At 44.4% G+C, this 27,680-nt stretch overlaps 1 protein-coding gene across 7 annotated transcripts in view; it reads right to left on the bottom strand.

Annotated features, from left to right (window-relative positions):
• RAB37 (RAB37, member RAS oncogene family) overlaps nt 1–27,680 on the bottom strand; it is a 243,963-nt gene that overhangs the window by 186,233 nt on the left and 30,050 nt on the right. For all 7 annotated transcript variants that reach the window (XM_073587974.1, XM_073587975.1, XM_073587969.1 and 4 more), the window contains exon 2: nt 24,448–24,558. In XM_073587974.1, coding sequence (XP_073444075.1) covers nt 24,448–24,558 — 111 coding nt within the window. The remainder of the gene's footprint in view (nt 1–24,447; nt 24,559–27,680) is intronic.

The following is a 27,680-nucleotide window of genomic DNA, read 5'->3' as shown; positions in this document are numbered from 1 at the left end:
TTTGTTTCTATCCTAGGTTTTGTCTGTCAAATTTTAAGTACATATGACAGTTAGTTCACTTTTATCGCAATTTCTTCAGGGAGGTGCAGTTACCAAAAAATAGCAATTCTTGTTTTGTTTTTGTTTGGTTTTTTTACAGCATTTAACAAAGAGATAAATAATGTTTACATTTCGATCTGAAGCAGTGATACCAAATCTTTTTCCCCATTGTTTTTAAAATGGGAAAAGAAGTATTTTAAAGTCATTTGATCACGTGCTATATACTGCAATACTTCATTATATTCCTAATTTTAGGTTAAGGGCTATTGTTACTTGGTGATTTTTGGTATGATATTCTTTGTTAAATTAATACTTCATTATAGCAGTATACAGTGAAAATCACAGCTTCCTTTGAAGCCTAGAGATACTAAGGCCTCTTTCACACTTCAGTTTTTTAGCATCAGTTCAAATCCGCCAAAAAGTCAGAGAAGCGGATCCGTTCTGAACTGATGCGAACGGATGGCACAGGATCCGTTTTCAGACGGATCCTGAAAATGAGGAAATATAAAGGAACTGCTGGCCGGGAGAGAGAGAGCGAGAGAGAGAGAGAGAGAGAAAAAAAAACAAAAAACGTTGCAAGCTCCGTTTTGAAATCTTTGAGGATTGTGACGGACAGCAACTTTTGGCGGATCCTCACAAAAAACGGATGCAACGGACGGCAATCCGTCACAATCCGCAATTAATGCAAGTCAATGGGGGAAAAAACGGATCCTCAAAAGAAAATTGAGGATCCTTTTTTTTCAAAACCTGGCGGATTGTGACTGATTGTAAAAAACGGAAGTGTGAAAGAGGCCTAAGACTCTAGTTAGTGACGGAGGCCGTTAGCATTTTCCCTGCTGCCATGGCAACCCATCTGCACCAAGTGACCTAAGTGTTCCATTGTTTGTCTTTTTTATTCCGCCATACCGTTGCAGAGATATGGGCATTTTTCTTTAGGGCTGATTTTTGTGGTCTGTACCAAGAAGGTGTTGCTCAGGATTCTCTTGGGGGTGTGAAACATTAGCACTAAATAAAAAGGTCCATATGTCTGAGTCCTTATGGCGTATTTAAAAAAAAAACACAAAGAAAGTATTGAATACTCAGTGGAGCAGCGAGAGTAAAATAAGAGCAAAAACTGGCCACTTTTGACCTGGGGACAGGTCTTCTTTGTGGGGCTTAAACAGTAGCGATCGGAGCTAGCTACAGTCACTGCTGTGCCATAGCACAGCTGGCACTCACCATAAGTGGAGAGCGTTCACATATCGGGAAGGGGTTAATAGCATCATAGTTTGTGCAAAACTACAGCTTTTTTGCGTTTGCTACGCCACAAATCTTATTCCAGTCCCTGCCACTTTGCTCATCTCCCGATTCATTATGAGGCGTGCACCCATTAATGTCAGGAGCCTCGCACTCCACCCTGGCCCTTCATCAAGATTGGTGTTAAGATCGCTATAGCAGATAGCAGAAGAAATTTCTGAACCCCTCTCCATAATCTTTGAAAATTCTTGGAGAACAGGAGAAGTCCCAGAAGACTGGAGAAGAGCAAATGTTGTTACTATCTTCAAAAAGGGGAAGAAGGTGGACCCAGGCAACTATAGGCCGGTGAGTCTGACTTCTGTACCAGGAAAGATCTTTGAACAAATTATTAAACAACATGTATGTAAGTACCTGGATAAGAATGAAGTGATTAAACAGAGTCAGCATGGGTTTGTAACTAATAGGTCATGTCAGACTAACTTAATTTCCGTCTATGACAGAATCACTGATTTGGTGGATCAGGGAAATGCCGTAGATATAGTATATCTTGACTTCAGCAAAGCATTTGACAAAGTATCTCACACAATCCTTATTGAAAAAATGGTTAAGTATGGAATGGACAAGGCAACTGTTAGGTGGATTCATAAATGGCTTAGTGATCGGACCCAAAGAGTGGTTGTAAATGGCTGCACATCCAGTTGGAAGAATGTCTCAAGTCAGGTACCACAGGGCTCTGTCCTGGGCCCTGTATTGTTCAACATCTTTATCAATGATTTAGATGAAGGAATTGAGGGTAAAGTGATTAAATTTGCTGATGACACAAAGCTAGGAGGGATAGCTAATACTAGAGAAGAGAGAGAGAGGATTCAGCAACTAACAGAATGGTTTTTAACAGGGAAAAATGCAAAGTACTACATCTGAGCAATAAAAATGAAAAAATCATATACAGAATGGGAGGAACAGGGCTAAGCAACAGCACATGTGAAAAAGACTTGGGTATACTAATAGATCACAGACTGAATATGAGTCAACAGTTTGATGCAGCAGCAAAAAAGGCAAATGCAATTCTAGGATGTATTAACAGAAGCATACAGTCTAGATCACGTGAAGTCATTATTTCCCTCTACTCCTCTTTGGTCAGACCTCATCTGGAATACTGTGTCTGGTTTTGGGCTCCACATTTTAAAAAAGACATCAACAAACTGGAGCAAGTTCAGAAAAGAGCGACCAGGATGGTGACCGCTCTGCAAACCATGTCTTATGAGGAAAGGTTGCAGGATTTGGGAATGTTTAGCTTGCAGAAGAGATGACTGAGAGGAGACTTAATAGCTGTCTACAAATATCTCAAGGGCTGTCACATTGTAGAAGGATCATCTTTATTCTCATTTTCATAAAGAGGGCTGTGCACAATTAATTTTTTTCAGTGGGTCTCTATCGTGGATGTATGTTTTGGCATCCATTCTGACTATGTCCACTGTCAGACGCATACAGCGGAATAAATAAGTATTGATCATGTCACCAATTTTCTAAGTAAATATATTTATGAAGGTGCTATTGCCGTGAAATTCTCACCAGATGTCGGTAACAACCCATCCAATCCACACAGGCAAAGAAATCAAACCATAAAATAAATTATGTGTAATGATGAGAAATGACTCAGGGAAAAAGTATTGAGCATGCTTGCTGAAATTTTTTTAATGCTTCATACAAAAGCCTTCGTTGGCGATGACATCTTCAAGACGCCAAAATTCAAATGTGGAGAGCTGCAAAAATAGCTTTAACGATTTATTTACTTAGAAATTTGATGGTGTTCAATACTTATTTCACCCACTGTATTTCCTGAGTTCATAGTAGGCAAACACGCAGTGCGGATTGAGCCTTACACAACCAGCATTTGACTCTAATAAGAGCTGAGTTGTTAACACCTAATATGCTACTGTCAATCTGAATGTCTAAAGCGTGAAGCCCGGGGTCACACTGTTCTATGCACCCATCATCAGCAATGCGGCATACTGATGGGTTGCTATGGCAGTCCTTGACTGCTGAAGGTCTCTGTACCTGCCAAGCTTATGGTTGGCATTCATAGAAGACAATTATTTTTATGATATTCTGCATTATTGTGATATTGTAGTATATAATATAAAATGATCAGTGAGGAGGACAGTGGTAACCAACACTATTTATTTGACTAACATAGAAAGAAAATGTATCTATAAGTATACATACACAAGTAAGTAGTATATTGTGGGTAACAGTAACAAGGTCAATATTATGATACTTTAGGAACACAGTGATGCATCTACATACAATATATATTCAACGTTCTATTTATATACTGCCCCACTGATAACTCTGCCTATTATTGAAGAGTCTTTCAGGAGGGTGGCTGTGGATTTGGTTGGCCTGATGGCCCCCCACAGCAGCTCCGGGAAATGCTTCGTAATGACAGTAGTAGAGTATGCCACCCAGTTCCCGGAAGCAGTAGCCTTGTCGTCCTTTCGGACCAACAAGGTGGCCAGCTTCTTAGGCTAGTTTCACATTTGGGTTTGGAGGCGCAGCGGACGCTTGCCATGAAGCTCTGCCCCCTGCTGCGCCTCCTCCGGTCAGCTCCGTCTATGGGCGCATGCTGCTGCATGCGGCCTGCGTACCCTATCTTTAGCATTGGGTACGCAGGCCGTGTGCAAGTATGCTTTTGCCGCCACATGCGTCCTTTTGACGGTGTGGCGATTGCACCAAAATGCAACATGTTGCGTTTGGCGCAGGTCACCGCACCGCATACCTGCGCACGGCCTGCGTACCCAATGCTAAAGATATGGTAAGCAGGCCGCATGCAGCGGCATGCGCCCATAGGCGGAGCTGACCGTAGGAGGCGTGGCAGGGGCGGAGCTTCACGGCGAGCGTCCGCTGTGCCTCCAAACGCAAATGTGAAACCAGCATTAGTGGAGATTTTCTCCTGAATGGGTTTTCCCCAGAAAATGCTCACCGACATGTCGCAGCTGAAGGAGTCCCTCTGTAAGCACAGGTGCAATATCTGGTGACCAGCCCATACCACCCGCAGACCAATGGTCTATGTGAATGGTTCAATGGCACCCTGAAGCAGATGCTTAAGATAGGCTCGACTGGGAACCAAACCTCACACACCTGCTATTCGCTCTTGTGAGGGCGACGTGTGCGGGGGCACTTTGCTATGGTGTACCTGGTGCACAATAATATGACGCAAGCCCAGGCCAAGCAGAATGCTTGTTAGACATACCAGGTGGGTCAAAAGGTGTGGGTACTGGTCCCCGTACTCCAAAACAAGCTGGGAGGGCCCGTATCTTGTGCAACAGCAGCTCAACGCTGTAATGTGTCGAGTCACCTTGGACCACGCCCGGGTAATGCGGAAGGCCTTCCACGTGAACATGATGAAGGCACATCATGAGCGGGAGGCCTGCGCCCTCCAAGTATGCAACCTACCAGAAGAGGGAGAGGTGGAGACTCTGCCAAGTATTATTATTATTATTATTATTATTGCCCAGGCAAGGTTGGGTGGAATCATCGAGGATATGGAGATTTCCAACCAGCTCTTGTTGGACCAACAGTCCCAGCTGTGGATAAACCTTCAGGAGATTGACGAAATGCTGAAGCTGGGGGTAATGCAGCTCTTGGGCCTCGCCTGTAGTCCTCATCCCAAAGAAGAACCTCTGCGTGTACTACATGAGGCACTACGCTGTCACTGTCACCGGTGTACCCAATGCCATGCATTGATGACCTGCTCGATCAGTTGGCCGGGGCAAAGTACCTGACCATCATGTATCTGAGCTGGGGATATTGGTAGATTCCCCTGACCTGTGAGGCATGGGAACACTTTGCCTTCCTCACTCCATTCGGATTGTACGAGTCCATAGTGATGCCATTCGGCATAAAGCATGCCCCTGCTACTTTTCAGCGAATGGTCAACACGCTGCTGAAGCGATAGGAAGGATACTTGGCTGCGTACCTAGACAAAATTGCAATCTTCAGTCTCACCTAGGAGGATCACCTAGAGCATCTGGTGCTTGGGCGAATACGCCAGGCAGGCTTGACCATTAAGCCGGAAAAGTGCCAGCTGGGTATAAGTGAGGTTCACTACGTGGGACACTGGGTATGCGGGGGTGATCTAAAGTCAGAGCCTGGGAAGGTGCATGCCATCGCATCCTGACCCACACCCAAGACCAAGAAACAGGTCATGTCCTTCCTGGACACCACGGGGTACTATAGGAGGTTTGTCCTCCACTTTATTAGCCTGGTAAAGCCCCTGATGAACCCCACCAAAAGGAAGCTGCCCTCTTCTTTGAGATGGCCTTCCAGAAGCTAAAGACCAACCCTTCCAGCTTCCCAGTACTACAAGCAGCCGACTTTACACAGGCGTTTGTAGTACAGACCGACGCCAGTGACTTTGGCCTTGGTTCTGTGCTCAGCCACGTTGACTCTATGAGCCAAGAACACCCTGTTCTGTACCTGAGCCAGAAGCTCCTGCTGAAGGAGATGGCCTACTATATGATGGAAAAGGAATGTCTGGCCATTGTGTGCATCCTGCAGCTTCTGCAGCCATACTTGTTCAGATTCCAATTCACCGTGGAAACGGACCACAGCTCCCTAAGCTGGTTGCACACCATATCCAGAATGAATGAGAGGTTGCTACACTGGAGCCTTGCGCTCCAGCAGTACCACTTCACCATTCACCTCAAGAAGGTCCGTGACCATGGTAACACCGACGGGCTATTCTGATGAGGGGAGGTTGTGGACGGGCGTGCAGGAGAACACCGAGGAGCGATGCCCCCTAGCACTGTCTAAAGGAGGGAGGTGTGAAGGATGGAGGATATATTGACAGCTTGCAGTCTTCCTGAAAACATGCAGTTGTAACAAGACAGCATTAAATAGTTATGATTTTGATACTACCAGGGCTGGTTTCTGGCCCGATATAATCCAGTTTCAGACTGGGCTTATATCTAACGAGGAATTAGTTTCAGTCCTACCAGGCTAACCGGGCACTGTTTCACTGGTGCTAGTGAAAGGGGCCTCAGCCATTCAGGGTTGTGAGCGAATGTGATGCCACACTAGTGACTGCGTGGGCCACATCTTCTCACTCCCCATGCCTCCCTGGGCCCGTGGGGACAGGGGGTGTCTGTGTAAAACAGTGCCAAGCTGACCTTATGTGTCCCCAGGGGGTGCAGAACTTCACATTGGTGAAAGTGGGTAGACCGCAATACTTGATCCGTCTGACGTAATAGTGACGTGAGGCGGGGTGGCGAGATGTGCATTCATCACATATACACTGTCTTTATTATCGTTCAATCTTTGTTTATTAAACATAGCAAAGGAACAATCATACCGTCATAAACAGTAGAGAACATTCCAAGTTATAGGCATACCGACAGAGCAACTTTTCAATAAAAATTATTTCAATAAGAATTATAATAAGAGTCCTGATAGAGTATTTTCACGATTTTACTCAATAGTCCGCAACTTATTGTAGCAAAACCCTCTGTAGCCGGATACAGGACTCCACTATTGTTCCAATTGCATTTAAGGTATTTAGGGAGTCCTCCGCATCTGTTAAACTTATTAAATAAGGGAACAAACTAGTACTCATAGCGAAGCTATAAATAAGCCTCTCAGCCAAGTCCCTCAACTTTTATCAAAAGAATAGGGTGGGAACCTTAATGTAAACAAGAAAAATAACTAAAGCATCTTAACATCTATATTTACCTATGGAGAATCAGAGATTATATACAGCATACCAGGAAACATGATAAAGAAGAGTAGAGAGAATAGAACAAGAAAAACAAGGAAGAGAGAGAAAGCAGGAAAAAAAAGGAAGAAAAGAAAAAAAAGGAGAGGGGGGAACCGCTCTATAGCATACTGAGTGGGTTAATTTTTGTGAAGTAGATCTATGTGAGATGAGCAAAATCAAAAGGGAGTGGATTTTAGTCCGGTACAGGCGAACTTACACTATCCAGATACAGTTTGATCTAGGGGTGCCCCAAATGCTTCATTAAATCTCTGAGAATCAAGAAACAGGACCCACTGACTCCAGGTACAAAGGAATCCATCCCTGGCACCAGTCATCTCCGCAGTAAGGTCTTCCATCTTGTAAATCCGACCCATTTCTTCAAACCATTCAGTCAGTGAAGGACAGTGAGGTGTCTTCCAATGTCTTGGAATGACCGCTCTAGCTGCCGAGAGGCAGAATCGGAGTATGTCCTGTTTTTGGGACTTAATGGAGCCCGGTAGTATTGATAATAGTGCTATCATGGGTATCTTATCTATCATCTGCCCACTGATTAACTGATAGATGTGAAACACTCCCTCCCAAAATGGTTGAATCTTTCCACAGCTCCACCAAATATGTAACATAGAGCCTGTCTCACTGTTACACCTCCAGCATTCATCAGGGACAGAGGGGAAAGCAGCATGTAGAATCACCGGGCAACGATACCAACGGGAAAGAATTTTGTAGTTCCTTTCCTGAGCTGCACAGGACATCGCCAAACTGTGAGACAGGATGCATGCCTTCCTCCATTCTGTCCCTGATATCTGCATTTCGAGATCTTCCTCCCATGTCTCAAAAAATCTTTGTTTAATCATCTCATTCCCTGAGTTTAGTATATTGTATAACTGGGAAATACAGTGAGCAGGCGGGGACTCCAAAATAAACAACTCGAATTTAGTTAAAGGGGCCCTAAAGCTCCCTGTTTTCTCCCCTGTGGAAAAATATGATTTTAATTGAGAGTATTCGAACCAAAGCGTTGCATGTCCTGAGATTGTCAGCGATTCTAAGGGCATCAGGTCTCGTTTTTTCAAAATATGGAAAAGACATGGTTCATCATGTTCCCTCCAACCCAAGAATGTCTTTGCCTTCAATGCCAGGGGGAAGTCCGGATTATGTAAAAGTGGCGTAAGGGGTCCTATGCATGAGGATATGTTGCCCGTCCTAACGTCTCTATCTCAAAACCTCAAGGTTATTGCCAGCATACCTGTCTCAAGGCCAGTCATGTCCCTGCCACCGGAGGAGATCTAGGGCAAGCACCACAAGGGGGTCGCCACATATAACTGCTACACTGTCTTTATTATCTAGCAATTGAATGACGGTTGCTCAGTAATGCATAACATAGTAACATACTGTAGTTAGTAAGGCCAAAAAAAGACATTAGTCCATCCAGTTCAGCCTATAAAATTCTGTCAGAATAATTCCCCAGATCTACGTCCTTCTAAAGAACCTAACAATAACTGTAAGATACAATATAGTGAAGACATCCAGGCCTCTCTTGCACCCTTCGACTGAGTTCGCCATCACCACCTCCTCAGGCAGGGAATTCCAGATTCTCACTGCCCTAACTGTAAAGAATCCTCTTCTATGTTGGTTGAAAAAACCTTTTCTCCTCCAGACACAGAGAATGCCCCCTTGTGACCGTCACCTTCCTTGGTATAAACAGATCCTCTGAGTGATATTTGTATTGTCCCCTTATATACTTATACATGGTTATTAGATCGCCCCTCAGTCGTCTTTTTTCTAGACTAAATAATCCTAATTTTGCTAATCTCTCTGGGTATTGTAGTTCCCCCATCCCCCTTATTAATTTTGTTGCCCTCCTTAGTACCTGCTCTAGTTCCATTATATCATTCCTGAGCACCGGTGCACAAAACTGTACACAGTACTCCATGTGCGGTCTAACCAGAGATTTGTACAGAGGCAGTATAATGCTCTCATCATGTGTATCCAGACCTCTTTTAATGCACCCCATGATCCTGTTTGCCTTGGCAGCGGCTGCCTGGCACTGGCTGCTCCAGGTAAGTTTATCATTAACTAGGATCCCCAAGTCCTTCTCCATGTCAGATTTACCCAGTGGTTTACCGTTCAGTGTGTAATGGTGATATTGATTCCTTCTTCCCATGTGTATAACCTTACATTTATCATGGTTAAACTGCATCTGCCACCTTTCGGCCCAAGTTCCCAACTTATCCAGATCCATCTGTAGCAGAATACTATCTTCTCTTGTATTGACTGCTTTACATAGTTTTGTATCATCTGCAAATATCGATATTTTACTGTGCAAACCTTCTACCAGATCGTTAATAAATATATTGAAGAGAATAGGTCCCAACACCGACCCCTGCGGTACCCCACTGGTCACAGCGACCCAGTTAGAGAATATACCATTTATAACCACCCTCTGCTTTCTATCACTAAGCCAGTTACTTACCCATTTACACATATTTTCCCCCATACCCAGCATTCTCATTTTGTGTACCAACCTCTTGTGTGGCACGGTATCAAACGCTTTGGAAAAATCAAGATATACCATATCCAATGACTCACCTTGGTCCAGTCTATAGCGTACCTCTTCATAAAACCTGATTAGATTGGTTTGACAGGAGCGATTCCTCATAAACCCATGCTGATATGGCGTTAAACAGTTATTCTCATTGAGATAATCCAGAATAACATCCTTCAGAAACCCTTCAAATATTTTACCAACAATAGAGGTTAGACTTACTGGCCTATAATTTCCAGGTTCACTTTTAGAGCCCTTTTTGAATATTGGTACCACATTTGCTATGTGCCAGTCCTGTGGAACAGACCCTGTCGCTATAGAGTCTCTAAATATAAGAAATAATGGTTTGTCTCTTACATTACTTAGTTCTCTTAGTACTCGTGGGTGTATGCCATCCGTACCCGGAGATTTATAAAGCATAGGCTTTATGTTTCAGCTTAACGGGACTCTTACTACCATGCCCATCACTGTCGAATTCTCTTTAAGAGACTCAGATCATTACACAGACCCTAATGCGAGTCACCAGCATTTCCGGCTAGGCCACAAGTCCTAAATATGCAAGTCACTTGGTACACAGTATGCTTGTTACACTGGCCATCTTCATTTCCTAAACAACAGCCCCAAGCCACACTCTGTATCATACGTCAAGCTGGTAGGGCCGTTGGAAGATGTGCTGCCAGCCCCTACGGTCCAGCTAAGGGTGCAACCCGAGGACCCTTGGGCAGTGACTATTTGTACTCTGCAGACTGCCGAGTCGTCGACCCAGGAGAAGGGTCGAAACATCCTGGAAAGCAAGCCCAACTCCTCCAGGTAGAAACTCTACTCGGACAATACCACGAGGTATTCGCCAGCCACGAGGATGATTTTTAATGCACCACAGCCATCACGCATGGAATTCCCATGGCAGGAGCAGCCCCCATCCGGGAACGATATCGGCAGATCCCTCCACAGCTCTACCAGGAGGTGAAAACTTTACTGGGCTAAATGCTCCGGAAGGGGGTCATACGAGAAAGCCAGAGCCCCTGGGCGGCCCCCATCGTGTTGGTCCATAAAAAGGATGGCACCTTGCGATTCTGCGTGGACTATCGGAAGTTGAACGCCTGCACCATCAAAGACTCGTACCCGCTGCCCTGCATAGAAGAGTCCCTGTCCGCTTTGGGGAAGGCAACGTACTTCTCGACTTTAGATCTGGCTAGTGGGTACTGGCAGGTGCCGATGTCGGAGGAAGACAGAGCCAAGACAGCGTTCATTCTTCCCATAGGACTGTTTGAGTTCAATCGGATGCCGTTTGGGCTGGCCAACGCCCCGGGGACCTTTCAACGTCTGATGGAACGGTGTCTGGGAGATCTCAACTTCGAAGCCACGCTGATATATCTGGATGATATCATCATCTATGCTGCCACGTTTGAGGACCACCTGCGGCGGTTGGGGCAGGTGATCGGCCGGCTGCAGAAGTACGGGTTTAAGGTAAAACCCCAGAAGTGCCACCTGTTTCTCACTCAGATTGAATATCTGGGGCATATCGTGTCCGCCGAGGGCGTTAGACTGTCCCTGGAGAAGGTTGCTGCCATCCAGGGATGGCTTACTCCCGAGACGGTAAAAGACGTGCGGGCCTTCCTGGGGTTGGCCGGATACTACCGTCGTTTCGTAAAGAATTTTGCACTCCGAGCCCAGGCTCTACAGGACCTGCTAAAGGGGGCTCCTGCCAGGGCAAATGGGCGAAAGATCCACTGGCAACAACTGCAAGAAGAAGCTTTTCAAGACCTGAAGGCTGCACTCTCGGGTGCCCCAGTGTTACCTTATGCGGATTTCTCGCAACCGTTCATACTGCACACTGATGGGAGCCTCCACGGGCTAGGGGCTGTGTTGTCACAAGTTCAGGACGGCCGGGAGAGAGTGATCGCCTATGGTAGCCGATCACTTCATAACTCCGAGCGAATCCCTGACAATTACAGCTCCTTTAAGCTCGAGCTCCTCGCTGTAGTGTGGGCCATGACGGAGTGGTTCGCAGAGTACTTGGCAGGCTCTGAGGTGGTGGTGCGGACCGACAACAACCCTCTGGCCCATTTGAAAAACGCCAAACTCGGGGCTCTGGAGCAGCGATGGGTGGCCCACATGGCCAAGTTCAACTATAAGATCATCTATAAAAGAGGAGCAGAAAACGTACACGCTGAAGCCCTCTCCAGGATCCGGCATACAACCCCATGGAAAAGTCGGGACGATGAATTGGAAGGGGAAAAGACGCCGTTTGCCCTTACCGCCGAAGTGCTCACAGCTGCTACACAGGAGGAATCCCAGCTAGGACCCTCACGGGGTATGCTGGAACAATCATGTGACAGATGGATCCAACAGCAACAAGAAGACGGAGAAGTTGGACTCTTGCGCCGATGGGTGACCACCGGCAGATTACCCACCGACTCTCAGAGACAGACCTTAACTCAGAATATGCTGCTGATGTTACGCCAGTAGGAGAATCTGATCTTCAAAAAGGGGCTATTGTATCGTAAGGCCGTATCACGGGCGATGTCCGCAACAACTTGGCAGGTAGTTGTGCCCGGAGCCCAACTCAGTGAACTGGCTCAGGAAGCCCACGAAAAAGGGGCTCATTTTGGAGCTCAAAAGACCTTGCAATGGTTGCAGCAGTTAGTTTACCACCCGTGCTTGCATGCTGCTGTAGAATAAACCTGCTGGGCCTACCGCCTATGCGAGCTAGCTAAACCACCCGCACAACGGGCCCCAGTGCAAACAAAAGTGACATCAGCACCCCTTGAACTCTTGACAGTGGACTATCTGACCATTGGTCCCGTGTACCAGGGGTATGAACATTGTCTCGTTATGGTAAATCATTTCACCAAATTTGTCGTGGTAACCCCCACCCGAGACCGAACTGCGGAGTCGGCCACCTATGCGATTTGTAAAAACGTTATCCAAGTGTACGGCTGCCCTCAACGGATACATTCAGACTAGGGAGCGTTCTTTCTGGGAAAAGTCATGGAGGAACTACATCGCCTCAATGGAATTGATAAATCCCGGACCACGCCTTACCACCCCCAAGGGAACGGGGCGTGCGAACGATTTAATAGGACCCTAAATCAAATGTTACGTACTCTGGAGAGTGACCGGAAGGCCCGCTGGCCTGAGTATATACCTGAACTAGTGTGGGTCTATAACAACCGGGTATACCGAGTTACCGGCTATACCCCCTACTCACTACTATTTGGACGAGAAGGCAAAGGGATCACAGAAGTAGAATTGAATCCGGAGGAACCCCAACCCTGGACCGGGGTGTCATCATGGGTCCGAAACCACCAACACCAGTTACAGACTCTCCACCGTATCGTCCATACAAAACTTCGGGACCTTGAGCACCCAGGGGGAACTCTGCCTCCGCCCACTGATTTCCAAACTGGGGATCGAGTACTCGTGCTAGACCAGCACCCCCAGAACAAGTTAGAACCTCGGTGGGAAGAAAGCCCTTACCGATTGTTGCGCCGAATAAGCTCCGACGAACCTGTCTACGAGATACAACCTGAGAAAGACGGGGCACTTTCCACTCGTACTGTGCACTGTAATATGCTACGACCCTGTACATCTGCTGGTCTCATGTGACCTGAGCCTACTCCTCAGGTCCCAGATCCACTGCCAGCAGTCTGGGACCTGGATGACGAAGAAGATGTTCCAGCAGTACCCGCCGACCCTTCAAGGAAAGACATCTCCGTAGGCCCAGTCGACCCGCCAGAATCGACCTGCCCACCACCTTCCATTACCCCAGAAAGCTCCACCACAGTCGAACTAAGACGCTCCGAGCAATCAACAGCTGGCAAACCCCCTGAACATTACGAACCGGACCAGTTCGTATGGCAACAAGAACTCTTGCCTCCAAAAGCCAACCCGAGCCTACTAAGGCCCTCGCCCGAGCATACAGGATGGGGGAGTGTAGGAGGAAGGGCCCCCCGCCGAGTGTCCGGGCCGGAACCAAGGGGACCGTCATCTAAGTTCCTATGGAACCTGTTTCCAGGGAGCAGAGTTAGGGGACGGACCGCTGAGACTGACAGAACGGTAGGGGGTGGAGCCTATATAAAAGGGGCAGAGCGCGCCAGTCAAGAGTGAGTCAGCAGAACGGGAGAGAAGGAGCAGGAGACTGTGGGAGCGCCAGGGAGCGAGAGACTCGAGCAGAAACTAGAGAGGAGGATAGCGACAGGAGGGAGGCTCACGGTGGACTGCAGAGAGATGGTGCCGAGCCGACCGACAGAAGACCGCTGCTTCACCCCAACCTGTGGCCGCTGCCGCCTCCAGCTCGCAGCTGCGCCTGCCCGCAGTCACCCGCGGCCGCTGCCGCCTCACTCCAGCTCGCGGCTGCGGCCTGCCCGCAGGCACCCGCGGCCACCACCGCCTCCAACTCGCGGCTGCGGCCTGCCCGCTGCTGCACTCAGCCGCTGCCGCTCCACTCCCGACCGTGGCTGCGGCTTGTCCATTGCCACTCGTAGCCGCTACCGCCCCGCTCCAGTCCGTGGCAAGAGCCAGGCCGTCGCCCGCCGCAGGTCCCCTAGTGCAGCCGCTGGCTGCGCCAGTGGCCTACCAACCGCCACTCAGCCCCGCCGCTGCCTGCTCCCGTTCAGGGGCTGCGGCCTTGACGCTCCAACCCCCAGGCAGTGTCCCACTGCCTCTGCCGGGGGACATCCCGCCAAAGAACCTCTCTAGGGCCTGTTGTGCTCATGCTTCGCCTGGGCGTCGGTACACCCGAAGACTACACCAGATCCTCAGTTGCTGGGCCCAGCGGCTGCGACGCCGAAGCACAATCGTCCAGGACGCCGTGGGACGTCAGGACGGATAGGTGACACCACATAATTAAGGACCCGTAGCCGGCCATACCGCGGCCCTATAGTGACCGGCCTTTGCCGGAGTAGTCGTGTTCTTATAACCATTGTTTGTTTGTATTGAGTTCCTGCGAGGACAAGTTCTGTTATTTTGTGTGGTTGCTTAGGATAGCCTTATCGGCATCAAACCATAAAAGTTATTACTAAAAGCATAATCCGTCTCGCGCCTCGTCACTGCATCCCTCGTACCTGCCATGACCACAGTAGTAGGCATGGGCGAGTGGCATGTCTTCGTCACACCAACCCGCTACAGAAATAGGGGAACCTTTGGGTTACTGGGTGTGCTTGTGCTGTGGTGTTTCAGTTCTGATTTGCCTACCATGGCACCAACTCTTTTGGTCTTCAGAATGAGGAAACCACACCAGCTTAAAGATGCAATGTTCTTTTCACTAACAGCAACACTCAAATATAAGGAATAGTGTGACAGTTTCCTTGGTCTCCATTCACATACAACAGTACTTTCCCAGTGGTGATGAACACAAACACAGTTCTTTCAATACAGATGAATGCAGACTGCTTCAGCCCTAACAATGACTCCATTGCCCTGGAACCTACATGTAAGGGAGTTCCTGCTACCACCCTACTGTTCCCGCTACCTGGCTTTCCTGGATGTACCTTGCAGATAAGGCTGCCCCAATTCCCGGCACGTTGACTACTGCGTTGCAGTTGAAGAATGATGGAGTCATCAAATTGGTCTCTTGAGGGAAGACTGTATTTGCCACACACCCCCATCTTCTTCTTTTCTCTAGCTCATCTGCCACTCACTAATTCTTTCTCAGACTTACTCACTAACTACTAAAATGGATTCCACCTGGGACAATGTAATAAAGTTAAAAAAAAAGTGTAAAAATAATTTTTAAAAAAATCGCTAAATAAATTAAAAAAAAAAAATATTCCCTAATAAATTCATTTTTTGGAAATTAAAAAAAACAATAAAAGTGCACATATTTGGTATCGCCGCGTCCATAACGTCCCGCCCTATAAAACTGTCCCATTAGTTAACCCCTTTAGAGAACCCCTTAAAAATAAAAAACGAAGCAAAAAATAATGATTTATTATCATACCGCCGAACAAAAAGTGCAATAACGCGTGATCAAAAAGACACATATAAATATCCATGGTACCGCTGAAAACGTCATCTTGTCCTGCAAAAAACGAGCTGCCATACAGCATCATCAGCGAAAAAATAAAAAAGTTATAGCTCACAGAATAAAGCGATGCAAAAATAATTATTTTTTATATAAAATTGTTTTCATTGCATAAAAGCGCCAAAACATTAAAAAACGACATAAATGAGGTATCGCTGTAACCGTACTGACCCGAAGAATAAAACCGCTTTATCAATTTTACCGCACGCGGAACGGTGTAAACGCACCCCCCCCAAAAGAAATTCATGAAATGCTGATTTTTGTTCATTCTGCGTCCCAAAAATCGGAATAAAAAGCGATCAAAAGATGTCATGTGCCCGAAAATGATACTAATAAAAACGCCAACTCGTCCCGCAAAAAATAAGACCTCAAATGACTTGGTGGGTCAAAATATGGAAAAATTATAGCTCTCAATATGTGGTGATGCAAAACCTATTTTTATAATAAAAAGCGTCTTTTAGCGTGCGACAGCTGCCAAACATAAAAACCGCCATAAATAGTAAATCAAACCCCCCGTTATCACCCCCTTAGTTAGGGAAAAATAATAAAATTAAAAGAAAATGTATTTATTTCCATTTTCCCATTAGGGCTAGGGTTAGGGATAGGGTTAGGGCTAGGGCTGAGATTAGGGTTAGGGGTGTGTTGGCGTTAGGGTTGGAGTTAGAATTGGGGGGTTTCCACTGTTTGGGCGCATCAGGTGCTCTCCAAATGCAACATGGCGTCTGATCTCAATTCCAGACAATTCTGCGTTAAAAAAGTCAAATGATGCTCCTTCCCTTCCAAGCTCTGCCATGCGCCCAAACAGTGTTTTACCCCCACATATAGGGTATCAGCCTACTCAGAACAAATTGCAAAACAACTTTTGGGGTCCAATTTCTCCTGTTACCCATAGGAAAATAAAAAAATTGGGGGCAAAAATATCATTTTTGTGGAAAAAAATGATTTTTTTATTTTCACGCCCGGGCTTTATAAACTTCTGTGAAGCACTTGGGGGTTCAAAGTGCTCACCTGTCACCACACATCTAGACAAGTTCTTTGGGGGTTCTAGTTACCAAAATGGGGTCACTTGTGGGGAGTTTCAATAGTTTAGGTACATCAGGGGCTCTCCAAAAGCACATGACGCCCGCAGACCATTCCATCAAAGTCTGCATTCCAAAACGTCACTACTTCCCTTCCGAGCCCTGACGTGTGCCGATAAAGTAGTTTTCTCCCACATATGAGGTATCAGCGTACTCAGGACAAATTGGACAACAACTTTTGGGTTCCATTTTCTCCTGATACCCTTGGGAAAATAAAAAAATTGGGGACTAAATGATGATGTTTGTGGAAAAAATATGATTTTTTTATTTTCATGCCCGGGCGTTATAAACTTCTGTGAAGCCCTTGGGAGTTCAAAGTGCTCACCACACATCTAGATAAGTTCCTTAGGGGGTCTAGTTTCCAAAATGGTGTCATATGTGGGGGGTTTCCACTGTTTAGGTACATCAGGGGCTCTCCAAAGGCAACATGACACCCACAGAGCATTCCATCAAAGTCTGCATTCCAAACCGTCACTACTTCCCTTCCGAGCCCCGACGTGTGTCAATACAGTAGTTTTCTCCCACATATGGGGTGTCAGCGTACTCAAGACAAATTGGACAACAAATTTTGGGGTCCAATTTCTCCTGGTACCCTTGGGAAAATAAAAAAAAGGGAGTAAAAGATCATGTTTGTTGAAAAAACACAATTTTTTTATTTTCACGCCCGGGTGTTATAAACTTCTGTGAAGCACTGGGGGGTTCAAAGTGCTCACCACACATCTAGATAAGTTTCTTGGAGGGTCTAGTTTCCAAAATGGTGTCATTTGTGGGGGGGGTTCAGTATTTTGGTACATCAGGGGCTTTCCAAACGTGACATGGTGTCCGATCTCAATTCCAGCCAAAAACGTCAAATGGCGCTGCTTCCCTTCTGAGCTCTGCCATGCGCCCAAATAGTCGTTTACACCCACATATGGGGTATCAGCGTACTCAGGACTAATTGTACAATAACTTTTAGGGTCCTGTTACCCTTGGGAAAATAAAAATTGGGGGTGAAAAGATTATTTTTGTGGAAAAAATATGATTTTTTAATTGTACCGCTGTACGTTATAAACTTCTGTTAAGCCCTTGTGGGTTCAAAGTTCTCACCACATATGTAGATAAGTTCCTTGGGGGGTCTAGTTTCCAAAATGGGGTCACTTGTGGGGGGTTTCCACTGTTTAGGTACATCAGGGGCTGTTGTGAGTTCATTTTCCCCTTCGTCACTGAGGTCTGGTGAACTCCCTATTCTGGTAAAGGAAGGTAATGAGCCTGATTATCAGGCACCTGAGCCTAATGAGGATGACTGGCTGAGTGGAGTCACGAACTGGATATAAGGCTGCCGACGCCCTTCTGCCCTGCGGGTGATTTCTCTGTGGACTTCTAGGACACCAGTCTGATTCCTGCTCCTCTAAAGCTAAGTTTTCTGCTTTTCCTGTTAGCTTTTGTGTTTTGATTTTGTTTGCCTTGCTTTTCTGGATTCTACCATTCCCTGCTGGGGTGAGCTGAATCTCCTTTTGCCTGTAGCTCTGTCTTCAGAATATTCCTGAGTACTGACATAGCTTTTTTGAAGCCTAGCGTCTTCAGGGCCTTTTTCACTGTCAGTCTGTTGGCTCTTATTTTCATAGGGTTTTTCACGGATTGCAGACAGCAGCCTTCCTGTCCTTTTCTATCTAGTTAGCTTGGGCCCCGTCTTTGCTCAGTCTATCTTTCTGCCTGTGTTAGTGTTTTCATCTTGCTTCACCGTCATTATATGTTGGGGGCTGCCTATTGCTTTGGGGTCTGCTCTGGGGCAGTTTAGATTTCCCCTTTCTTTCTTTAGGCCTATTTAATTCTCCGGCTGTGATCGAGGGGTCTAGGGCATCGTAGGAACCCCCCACGGCTACTGCTAGTTGTGTTGATAGGTTCAGGGGTCTGCAATCCGATAGCTGCCAACTTCTCTGGTTTTCTGGACTTAGCTAGCATTTCTGTTTTTGCCTCCTATGGTGACTCAATCATAACAAGGGGCTCTCCAAACGTGACATGGCATCTGTTCTGAATTCCAGCCAATTTTGCATTTAAAAAGTCAACTGGCGCTCCTTCCCTTCTGAGCACTGCCATGCGCCGAAACAGTGGTTCCCCCCCACATATCAGGCATCAGCGTACTCAGGACAAATTGCACAATAACTTTGGCTGTCCAATTTCTCCTGTTACCCTTGGTAAAATAAAAAAAATTGAATCTGAAGTATTTTTTTGTGAAAAAAAGTTAAATGTTCATTTTTTTTAAATATTCAAAAAATTCCTGTGATGCACCTAAAGGGTTAATAAACTTCTTGAATGTGGTTTTTAGCACCTTAAGGGGTGCAGTTTTTAGAATGGTGTCACTTTTGGGTATTTTCTATCATACAGACCCCTCGAAGTGGCTTCAAATGTGATGTGGTTCGTAAAAATAAAATGGTGTTGCAAAAATGAGAAATCGCTGGTCAACTTTTAACCCTTATAACTTCCTAACAAAAAAAAAATTATGGTTCCAAAATTGTGCTGATGTAAATTAAACATGTGGGAAATGTTACTTATTAAGTTTTTTGTGTGCCATATCTCTGTGATTTAAGGGCATAAAAATTCAAAGTTAGAAAATTGCGAAATTTTAAAAATTTTCGCCAAATTTCCATTTTTTTCACAAATAAAGGCAAGTTATTTGAATGAAATTTTACCACTAACATGATGTACAATATGTCATGAGAAAGCAGTGTCAGAGTCACCAGGATCCATGGAAGCGTTTCAGAGTTATTACCTCATAAAGGGACAGTTGTCAGAATTGTAAAAATTGGCCCGGTCATGAACGTGCAAACCACCCTTGGGGGTTAAGGAATCCTGTTTTTTGGGCTTATGTTATCTCCCCAAAAAAGTAATGCAAAAGAGACCATAAAGTCATATGAACCCTAAAATGATACAAATAAAAACTACAGTCCGCCTCACAAAAAAAAAACAAGCCTTCATACAACTCTGTTGGTCAAAAAAATTTAAAAAATGTATGTCTCTCAAAATCTGAAATGTTTTTACAACTATTCCCTTGTCTGGATTTGCTGCTCCGGACATCAGCCCTTCTGTAGAAGCAATTCATTGGACCCTGTTGTAAGACCAGATCAATGTACAGGCGTTGTGCCAAGTCTGTCCGAAATAACCTTTTGCCTTTTTGGCCCTGTGACCTCTGACAGACGTAATACAAATATTTAACCTATTTATTAAATTAGGTTAAGTTTTCATAAAATTCTGAAGGAGACAAAAGCATGTTGCAGGGTGGATTTATGTGAATCAGCCCTAATGCCACAGCGCTCATTCAGTGGTCTTTTTTTTCCCAAGTACAAGTTCTGTCTTTGTTTTTCACAGATTTTGTACCTAATATAGTCTATGAAGCTGTTCCCATATCAATTTTTAGATATCAAACTCCTCAATTCAAGTCTAGGGGGCCATGAAAAAAAAATCAGGCAGCACTCGGTTGCTGTTTGTTGTCCGTTTTGACTGACTGATGAGAGTATTTTTTTTTATGGCTAAAACTGACAATAAGCAAATGCTGATGAAAAGCGTGATCAAAGACACTGACGAAATTTGGATCTTTTTTGCGTTACGGAAAAATCACTAATATTTGAATGAGTCCAAACTCTTTGTACCTACCCAGTGAATCAGTCACTCTGTTCACCATGCTGCGGTAGTACCATTTACCCTTATTCTGATGGGTGGTACGATTGCAGAAATGCCACATACTTTAGTTTAGATTTTACTACTATGCACAATATTAGTCCATTTTATAGAAAGCAAACCAGTTTTGTCACCACATTCCAATAGACTTAATTTATTTTTCTATCAATGCAGTCATATTTTAGTTTGCATTTTGCTGGACAAGTCATAATTTGAATATTTTGTATAATTGTAATTTAATGTAACTATTTTGGGTACATATAGATCAATAATTTACCATTATTATTTTGGGTGGATGGGAGAGTGGATGGTAAAAAATAACTCTCCTGTTGTCTTTTTTTTAATATAATTTACTGTAGAGTTATAATTTTTTGATAAGTTTATTTATGTTTTCCTATTTTTTTTTCAGAAAAATGTCGTTTGTTTTTTACCATGCACACTTTTATCAAAAACATGTTTTTTATTTTATTCGTTTATTTAGTCTTGGAAGGAAATATTACTATGAGTTTTCAGATCTCTTTGAAAAAAATGCTGAATTAAACTCATAGGTAATCTGCTGGATATGGTCTAAAGGCCCCGTCTCACTAAGCGATCTTGGTAGCGAGATTGCTGCTGAGTCACAACTTTTGTGACGTAACAGCGATCTCACCAGCGAGATTGCTGTGTGTGACAGCGATCAGCGAGCGGCCCCCCCTGCCGGTATCGCTGATCGCTGGAAGAAACCTCTGGACATTTCTTTGGTCGCTGGTCTCCCGCTGGCCAGCACGCGAGACCGTGACATTGCCATTACAGACCTGGAGGCTTGTTATGCCCTCAAGAAAACCCTAATATACCTTTAAGGACAAAGGAAGTCTTTCCGAAATGCGTGTCAGGGTGTGCGGCAACAGGACATGGCGACCCTTAAAGGTATATTTCGCTCATACTTTATTCCCTGTATTTTCCCTGTATTGCACCTAGCACTTTGTTTGGGGGCATTGCAATGCTCCTGATATTGGTATCTTTGTTCATTTTTTTTATACACTTTTTTTTTATTGATCACATTTATCTATTGAGCACCTGCACTTTAATGGGATTATTGTATTTGACACAATTTGAGTTCCACCTATATTGGTGCTCTTGTTTTCCCATATTGCACATAATGGTCTTCCCCATTTTATTTTTACACTTGACGAATATGAGATGATATATATATAAATTTTATTATTGATATCTTTTTGTCCTAATACACGCACATTGCTTGTTATTTTATACATACATAATTTTAATTCATAGAAGCAGTTAAGCAATCTTGGTATTGGCTGAGCTTTGGTCGGCAGCCTGGAGGATGTGATAATTGTAACATCACCCAAGGGTGGCTTAGCACATCAATGAGCATCTTTGGTAGGGTCATAGAGGCCCTCAAAGAGGACAGGCTTTGATAGAGAGGCAAGTCAGAGGGTGCTATCCCTAGATTGCTTATTACTGTTTGTTTTGCAGCTCGGTGATCTCAGGTATCCATGAAACTCGGCATATATGTCATGATCAATTTTTGGATATGTGTCAGTTTGGGCTGCTCACATATAAACTTTTTTCCTTTCTGGCCTTTGGGGGTTAATGTCAGTTGTTTCCCCTGGTGGCCGCTTGTGTTACTACATATTTAGTTAGTCTGCTGGGGCTGGTGGTTACTCCCACCTTCCTATATAAGGTCACCTGGTGCATAAGCTGACAGTTGGTTCTGACAGGTCCTTTTTGGATACCCACCGTGGTGAAGACTGGAGCTACCTGGTGCAGTGGTGGTTCAGCTTATCGGGAGCAGTGGTGGTTCTGCTGAAGAGAGGAGCTTTCTGGAGCAGTGGTGATTCTGCTGAAAGCTGAGTTCAGGAGCCTTACTCTGCTGCACGGTGCATTGGCAGCAGAGAAAGCTAAGTGTTGTTTTGTTTAACCCTGTCTGTTGTATCTCCTCTTGGTGTCTTATTAGTGCAGTGGTGGGACCAGTGTCCGCACTTACCAATTCCGTAGTAAGGGATAAGTGCAGGGTAAGTGAGGGACAAGGTATCCTGCTCGGCGACAGGTTGAAAGAACCTGTGTAGGGGCGCTAGTAAGAGCAGGGCACATCCTCAGGAGAGTGCAGGAGGTGTCCATTTCCCCGTTCCCTATCGCAGGGCCCACCGTTGTAATTGTTTCCCCGGTGTCTCCTTGTTTGTATTGTTGTTTGGTGACTGACCGGTCGTCGGGTCGCGCCTCGCAGGGCCAGTCACATATCGTGACAATATACTTGCCTAGCATTTCATATGACCTTACTATAGACATGAGTTTTTAAGTGAAGCTGTGGCATTTTGATACGAAAATAACGTGTTGTGTATTTTATTTTCTTGGGCTGTATAGTTAGTATAGTTTGGGCTTTGTGTTTGTTAACGGGGGTTGCTCCCATTTCCAGAAGGCATGCAAATACAGGGAACCTCCAGGCATACTAAGCCGCTGGCCAAGCCAAGTGTGCACCAAAGTTCCCTTAATTACACATGAAATAAAACTCTTTTTCTAAGTCACTAAAGCACTGACATCTACTAAGCAGGTAGGATTTTTATTCTTTCCCTATTTAACTCTATAGCTAGATTAATTTGCATTTTGGGGGTGACAGACTCCTCTTTTTGTATTTATATTAGAAAGAGCTAAATATCCTTCTCCAAAAATGTGATTATAATAGAGGCCATGGTGCAGATAAGATGTATATTTGAAGATAAAATACAATTTCTACGAAACTACAGTGCTAGCTACCTATATGTCAACTTGCAAAAGAACAAAAAAAGTAAACACTCTAGGCTAGATACCCAAAGAAGACTTTTCTATGCACTCCAGTGCTACATATTCAAATTTTTCATAATCAGAGAAGAACATCACATTAGTTCCTCTAGTCTCAATAAAACTAAGGTTTAAAGGGAACCTGTCACCCCCAGGGCATTTTTAAGTAAAAGAGCCACCTTCAGCAGCACTAATGCTGCACTCTGTGAAGGTGGCTCTTCTGTTTTTGATCCCTAGGCTTGATGGCCTGATGTCAGTTCCCGGGCAGCGTGCACTGCGCATGCCCGAGAACTGTTGTCACAGCGCAGGCGCCGGCATACAACACAGGAGAAGGCGGTGGCGCACAGGGGCATGATGGACGGATGGGAGGCGGCACCCAGATGCAAGACAGGGGCATGATGGAGGGCTGGGAGGTAGCGCCCAGATGCAAGAGAGGGGCATGATGGACAGATGGGAGGTGGCACCCAGACGCAAGACAGGGGCATGATGGATGGCTGGAAGGCGGCGCCCAGACGCAAGACAGGGGCTTAATGGACGGCTAGGAGGCGGCTGATACTGGGGGACACACCATACCTATGGGACGCAATACAGGTATGGGGACCTAGTTATAAAAGTCAATATTTCGGCTTTATTAGGGGTCAGAAACGGAAGAGCCACCTTCACAGAATGCAGCCTTAGTGCTGCTGAAGGTGGCTCTTTTACTTAAAACCTCCCTGGAGGGGTGACAGGTTCCCTTTAAAGAAATTTTCCAACTTCTAAAACATTAGTTCAGAAGACTGGTAATATGAAATATAAATCTAATATGATACTTTTCAAAACGCTACCCCCTAGGGCGCCAACCCCCGCAGTTAGGCAGATGTGTATATAGGCCATATAATAGGGACATGTAGCAATATTTTTTATTTGTTCACTGTGTTGTTGTTGGGTGTGCACATATCACCTTTTTAGGTGATTTTTAATACATTTTTTCTAATAAAAGCTATTTTTTAAGGGGTCTTTATTCATATGATTTTTCTATTGACATCCCCTACTATTACCATATGAAACTGATTCAATACTTTTAAATTTGTCAATTGATGGTCACACTAATGACATTACATGTCACTTGCAGCCAGGAGAGAACTCTACTAGCACTGGACTGGGGCTGAATTTAACGGATAAGTATACTGCACTTTTACAGGCAATTAACCTTAATTTGGAAGGGGCAAATTACCCCTTTTAAATAATCAGTTGAACATACTTCAAATTTTGCACAAATGCAACAATGAAGAATGACAACAAGAGCTCAAGTGTTGTACATCACGATGTGAATATCCAGTGCCACATTTGCTTCTCTTACCGTGAATCCTATGCCCACTGTAGATGTAAAAGATCCTGGGAGAAATTTGCCTTGGTCAAACTGCACAAGTAATGAAGTCTTTCCCACGGAGCTGTCTCCTACCAGAATAGTCTAAGGAAAGGCAAATGGAAAAATACCGATGGTTAGAGAAAAATCACAATTATAAAATGTTCATGAATGTTAATGAATGTACAGTGGCATGCGAAAGTATTCACACCCCCTTGACTTTGTACCTATTTTGTTATATTATGACCTGTGTTTAAATATTTTTGTAATCCGAATTGTGTGATGCATCAGCAATAAATATTGTAAGTTGGTAAAGTGAGAAAAATATAGACATATATTGCATTTATGGGATCAAATAGTAAAAAATGGCATGTGCATGTGTATTCACCCCTTTTGATTGATATGAAGCCCCTAAAAATTTCTGGTGCAAGCAGTTACCTTCATAAGTCACAAGCTTAGTTAAAGGAATGTGTGCAATCTAACATGGTATGTCAGTATATACACACCTTTTCTGAAAGGCCACAGAGGCAACACCATTAAGCAAGAGGCACCACTAACCAAACAACACCATGAAGACCAAGGAGATCTCCAAACAACTCAGAGACAAAGTTGTTGAGAAGTACAAGTCAGGGTTGGTTTATAAAAATGTTCCCAATTTCTGATGATCCTCAGAAGCACCATCAACTCCATTATCATCAAATGGAAAGAATATGGTACAACAACAAACCTGCCAAAAGAGGGCCGACCACCAAAACTCTCAGCCCTGGCAAAGAGGACATTAATCAGAGAAGCAGCACAGAAACCAAAGGTAACACTGTGTTCAGTGTGCAGTGTTCCCATCAGAGACTGGAGTATCTGTCCATACAACCACAATAAGTCTTACACTCCATAGTGGTGCTCTTTATGGAAGAATGGGCAGAAAAAAGCCTTAAGTTACACAAAAAAATTGTAAGGCTAGTTTTGAGTTTGCCAAAAGACTTGTGGGAGTCTCCCCAAATGGATGGAGGATGGTTCTGTGGTCAGATGAGACCAAAATATAAATTTTTTCGCCACCAAGGTAAACGCTATGTCTGGCACCAAATCAATACAGCTCATCACCCCAAGAACACCATCCCCACAGTGAAACATGGTGATGGCAGCATTATGCTGTGGGGATGTTTTTCAGGGAAAATAGTCTGAGTCGAGCGGAAGATGGATGGTGCAAAATACAGGGATATTCTTGAGCAATATATTTCAGTTTATCAGTGATTCTGGACTGAGACGGAGGTTCACTTTCCAACAAGACAATGACCCAAAGCATACTGCAAAAGCAACAACCGAGTGGTTTAAGGGGAAACATGTAACTGTGTTGGAGTGGTTTCGTCAAGGCCCAAACCTTAATCCAATTGAGAATCTGTGGTCAAACTTCAAGATTGCTGTTCACAAGAGGAAAGCATCTAATGTGATTGAGATGGTGCAGTTCTGCCTTGAGGAATGGGTAAAAATCCCAGTGGCACCATGTGAAAAGCTCAGAGACTTATCCAAAACGACTTGAAACTGTAATTGTCATAAAAGGAGACTCCACAAAGTACTGTTTGCTTCACAAAAAAGGAAAACCAAATGTTCACAGTTGTAGGCACAGTGGCATTTAGCTGGAGCATTCATACAGGTTCTTATATGTAAAAAGAAACCTGATGTAATTGTATTGTTGTATCTCTGTCAATCAATAAGATGGTTAGTCCCACCTTCATATATGGATATTGTTGGATAGTGCTAGTAAATGCAAGCAATTTTTCAATTTACTGCCTGTTTAAAATTTTCTGTGGTGCTTGATTGTTAGTGGTACTTGACATATTATCACTTTTCTTTTGATTACAGCTTGTTGGCTTAGTGACTGACCGCCTCCGCTATACAGTAGAACATTTACAGTAGCTACAAGCTCTTTTTACATTGAGCTTGTAAGCACTGTTTTGAAGTTGGTCACAATTGCTTGAGCACGATGTTGCCTCCTACTCATGGCCAGCTTTAGCATAGTGCTTACAAGCCAGACAACAATGGTGGTCGGTCTCCCAGGCGACTAGTTGCAAACAAAAGTAAAGTGTGAATATCTGAAGAAAGGCTGCATATTTTAATATTTAGTTAATTTCAAAAGCACTAAGCAACAATATCCATATATGAAGAAGAAATTAACCCTTTAAATTATACAAATAATTTTGTACAACCACTACAACAGTGTAATTTACGCCTCACAGAATTATAAATCCCACAAAGCTTTTACAAAGGTGTACATAGCATTTTTGATGCATTTTCCATTGTCATATAGAAAAAAACGCTACAAACACTTTGGCAAAAACTACAAGTGTTAAACCTAAATTTGGGTAAAACAAGCTGCTCCCAGCGGTTCTATTTGTCTGTAAACTTAACCATTTCAAGACTGGACCATTTTTCATGACCAAGCACATTTTTCTGGTTTTTAAAACATGCGGTTTTAAAAGGAATCTGTCATTAGCTTCTGCTGTTCTGAGAAAATCCCTGTTTCATTTGCTGCAAATCGACTATTTCTCTAAATGTTGAGCTTTGTATAACCCCACCTGTCCCACTGTTTGGCAGATTTCTGTGTACGCAGTGCATAGGCAGAAAAAGATCAATATTTTTCTCATTTAGGAGTGTCTCCACCAATGACATAGGCAGGAAATGAGGTCTGTGTGTCTGCATTAGATCATGTATCAGGACAGTTTATATCTGGAACATATTTCTTCTAAATGTTTCCTATAGCCTGCTTTTTGTTTTTCTACCTCTCTATGTCTGTAGATACAGTGAAGGAAAAAAGTATTTGATCCCTTGCTGAATTTGTAAGTTTGCCCACTGACATATTGTATATGGAGGTAGCTCCTCCTGGTATGCACCTATTCACACTAGTCTGGATGTGCCAGTCAGTTTTTTATCTTTTGTATATTAGCTTACTGAGCACTCCGCCCTCCACCAGGTGGTGATTTTAACTACAGAAGGTCCCTACTTACCCATAAATGCAGGCATTGCTGACAGAGGTGTCCACATTCACCCAGGAATTCAGACATCAGCCTTAGCGAGGTATTCACACAGTGTAGGTACCCATCAGACTTTGAGGCCACCTTGACGTTGGTTGATGGGCAGATATAATTTGGCCAAGTTATATGCTAAGCGTCTCATATGTTTTCCTAATACTCCATAGCTGAATTGCTATTCAAATTTCATATATTCTACATTGA

This window comes from Dendrobates tinctorius, unplaced genomic scaffold, assembly GCF_039654945.1.
Source record: "Dendrobates tinctorius isolate UK_male_01 unplaced genomic scaffold, ASM3965494v1 ptg000103l, whole genome shotgun sequence".
Classification (NCBI taxonomy): domain Eukaryota; kingdom Metazoa; phylum Chordata; class Amphibia; order Anura; family Dendrobatidae; genus Dendrobates; species Dendrobates tinctorius.
The sequence above is the reverse complement of the archived record's forward strand: the minus strand, read 5'-3'. Positions and strand labels throughout refer to the sequence as shown.